The sequence below is a fragment of the Nicotiana attenuata genome, unplaced genomic scaffold, assembly GCF_001879085.1.
Source record: "Nicotiana attenuata strain UT unplaced genomic scaffold, NIATTr2, whole genome shotgun sequence".
Classification (NCBI taxonomy): domain Eukaryota; kingdom Viridiplantae; phylum Streptophyta; class Magnoliopsida; order Solanales; family Solanaceae; genus Nicotiana; species Nicotiana attenuata.
This window is the reverse complement of record NW_017670377.1, coordinates 24,386-28,091: the sequence shown is the minus strand read 5'-3', so window position 1 is coordinate 28,091 and position 3,706 is coordinate 24,386. Positions and strand designations below refer to the sequence as shown.

General features: G+C 47.4%; 1 protein-coding gene across 1 annotated transcript; it reads right to left on the bottom strand.

Moving 5' to 3' along the window:
- Positions 1 to 331: 331 nt before the first annotated feature.
- Positions 332 to 2,712, bottom strand: LOC109238582. The gene is made up of 5 exons (XM_019405067.1): positions 2,556 to 2,712; positions 2,389 to 2,498; positions 1,512 to 1,742; positions 694 to 810; positions 332 to 547 (listed from the first exon to the last, which is right to left on the bottom strand). The coding sequence occupies exons 1-5, from the start codon at positions 2,710 to 2,712 to the stop codon at positions 332 to 334; spliced, it is 831 nt and encodes a 276-aa protein (XP_019260612.1).
- Between the last annotated feature and the right edge of the window lie 994 nt (positions 2,713 to 3,706).

Sequence of the window (3,706 nt, the reverse complement as noted above, 5' to 3'; positions counted from 1 at the left end):
TGGTATGGCGTGGAGAGTATTCTCTCAATGTGCCATTTTTCAAAGAATGCGGTGGTCTTTCTCCCGGTGAATTGGAGCCTATTGTCACAGCTGATTTCTTTAGGCATGCCGAAACGGCATATGATATTCTTCCATATGAATGCAATGACTTCCTATTCGCGTATTTGGGTGAATGCACCTGCTTCTACCCATTTGGAAAAATAGTCAGTTAAAACTAAAAGGAAACGTATCTTACCTCGACCTGCTGGGAGGGGTCCGACGATGTCCATTCCCCATTTGATGAACGGCCACGGCAAAGTAACAGAGTTGAGATGTTCGCCTGCTTGATGTATCATAGGTGCATATTTCTGGCATTGTTCGCATCTTTTTTGACATAATCTGCGGCTTCCTTATTCATGGTGGGCCAGTAGTATCCTCCCCGAATAAGGCCTCTGATTAGGGCTCTGCTGCCTGTATGAGCACCGCAATGGCCTTCGTATACTTCTTCGAGCACGCGCCTCTTCTGATTCGGCCCTAGGCATTTAGCCAAGGGGCCTCCGAACGTTCTCTTATATAGGTCGTGATTTAAGATGTTGTACCTGGCCGCTTGCATCCGAAGCTTTTTGGCTTTTTTTTATCTTGAGGGAGTACTCCCTCTTGCAAATATGTTATGATGCGGTTGCGCCAGTCCCAAGTCAAATTTATGGAATGTACCTCAAGTTGGTCTATTGATGAGTGAAGGAGGGTGACCACATTCTCCTTGGTGATATTCCTGGTTGCTGCTTCCAGTTTGGCAAGGCCATCTGCTTCGATGTTTTGCGCCCGAGGTATCTGGTCGAATTGACATTCTTCGAATTCTGGCAGTAATTTATGAATTTATGCTTGATATTTCTGTAGCCTCTGCTCCTTCATTTGAAAGTCCCTGTAACTTGGTTGACGACGAGTTGTGAGTCGCATCTGAGGATGACTCGTCGTGCTCCGTATTTGAGGGCTAGCTTTAATCCTGCAATCACAGCCTCATTGTTAGTCATTTTGGGTCACCGTATGGATTGGCGAATAACTTCGCCTGTTGGGACTTCAAGTACGAGTCCCAGTCCAGACCCCGCCGCATTAGATGCACCGTCGGTGTAAAGGACCCAGAGGTCGGTTTGACCAGGAGAGGTACAAAATGTTTCCTGCTCGACCTCAGACAATATTTTGATACTGAAGTCGGCGATGAAGTCGGCGAGTACCTGCGATTATATCGCTGTTCGCGGCTGATATGTTATATCGTGCTCGCTCAATTCTATGGCCCACTTAGCCAATCTTCCCGACAATTCGGGTTTATGCAGGATGCTTCGAAGGGGGAAAGTCGTCACTACTGATATGGGGTGGCATTGAATATATGGTCTAAGCTTTCGTGAAGCTATGACCAATGCCAGAGCTAGCTTCTCGAGGTGGGGATACCTCGTTTCGGCGTCGACCAAGGCTTTGCTGACATAATAGATCGGAGATTCCGTACCTTTATTTTCGCGGACCAGTACTGCGCTTACCGCGACTTCTGAAACGGGCAGGTATACTAGGAGGCGCTCGCCTGGTTCTGCTTTAGCGAGTAGTGGGGGCGAGGACAAGTATGTCTTTAGCTCTCTGAGGGCCTCGATAAATTCTGAATTGCACTGGAGCCCGTTGTCTTTTATTAGCTCATTGAAAAACTTGTGGCATCTATCGGATGACCGTGAGATGAATCTCGACAAGGCGTCTATCCGGCCAGTCAGCTTTTGCACCTGCTTTTTGCTGGTTAATACTTCAGGTATTCCTTCGATGGCCTTGATCTAGTCTGGGTTGACTTTGATGCCTCTTTGTGATACCAAGAAACCGAGAAATTTTCCCGAGGTTACGCCGAAGGCGCATTTTCCTGGATTCTGTTTCATGCCGTACTGTCTTAGTATGTTGAAGGCCTTTGTAATGGTCGACGTGGTCTTCTTTCCTTTTTGATTTGACCAACATGTCGTCGATGTAAAATTCTATTATTTTCCCGAGTTGATCTTTGAACATCTTGGTAACGAACCTTTGGTACGTTGCCCCGGCGTTCTTCAACCCGAACGGCATGGCTCTGTAGCACTACGTTCCCTGATTGGTGATGAAATTAGTTTTCTCTTGATCCTCCTCCTCCATGAGGATTTGGTTGTAACCCGAGTAGGCGTCCAAGAAGCTTAGCAACTCGTGTCCTGTTGTTGCGTCGATGAGCTGGTCGATATGCGACAATGGAAATGAGTCTTTTGGGCATGCCTTGTTTAGGTCCGTGAAGTCTACGCACATCCGCCATTTCCCGTTTTTCTTTTTTACCATGACCACGTTGGCGACCCATTGGGGGTATTTTGATTCTCGGATGGAACCGTTGGCGAGGAGCTTATCCACTTCGTCACTTACGGCCTCGTTGATTGCGGTATTGAATTTCCTTCTTATTTGCCGTACTGGTGGATAGAGCGGGTCGACATTCAACTTGTGTGTAGCGATGTCTTTCGGTATGCCCGGCATATCTGAGTGGGAGAAGGCAAACAATTCATCATTGTAAATTAAGAACTTATGAAATTTACCTGGTTCTGAGAGATTGTGCCCGATGTAAGCCTTTTTTGTTCTGTCGCTGTTGTTTAGTTGGACGAGATCGAAATCTTCTATTGTCGACTCAACGGCTTCCACGATGTCGGGATCCTTGATAACATCTGTTTGTGCGTCGGATTTGGTTCCCGACATCGCTAATTGCTATGCCTCCGCATTTGTTCCCCTTAGTTGTTGGGTGTGCGTGCAATCTTGGGCGATACGATAGCATTCTTGAGCAGTGCGATGTTCGCCTCGGATGCTAAATATTCCCCATGGAGTAGGAAACTTGATTAATTAATATAGGCTTGACGGGATGGCCCTCATGGCGTGCATACATGGCCGTCCTATGATGGCGTTGTAGGCTGTATCTTGGTCCATGATATGAAACGTTGTTTATAGGGTGACTCCTCCGGCCAAAACGGGGAGCGTTATATCTCCAGAAGTTCGCTCAACTGCATTATTAAAACCCGTTAGTATTATGCAACGCGGTATTGTCTTGTCCTCGAGTCGCATCTGTACGAGGACTCGAGGATGGATAATACACGCACCGCTTCGTCGTCTACCATTATTCTTTTTACATCAGTATCTGAAATACGTAAAGTAATAACAAGAGCATTGAAATGAGGGAAAGTCAAACCGTCGGTATCTAACTTATCGAAGATGATACTGTCTTTGAGGTCATCATATCGTTTGTGGGTGATCCACCGCTTGAGTTTGTGTGTAGTGGTGATTTCACATGGTTCATCGCTACCTCGTCGCCTCCGCTGACGGCCATTTGGACAGTACGAGTAGGGGAGGGTGGATTTGGAGGCCCCTGGTGCTGTTCAAGTCCGCGACCAAAGTTGGCTCGTCCCCGGTCGCTCATTAATTCTCTCAGGTGCCCTTGGTTCAACATTCTTACTACCTCTTGCGTAGACCTATGCAGTCCTCGGTTTTGTGACCCCACTCCTGGTGAAATTCACAGAGGGCGTCCGACTTCCGAGTATTCGGGTCGGACTTCATCTTTTGTGGACATTTCACCTTCGTGCCGAGCTTCTCTAGTGCATACACTATTTCTGAAGGGGAGACACAAAAATTGTGAGCAGATAAGAGCGGAGGCATACCTCTTTCGTTTCGCTGAGTCCCAGTTTGCGGCCTGGGAGGCCCT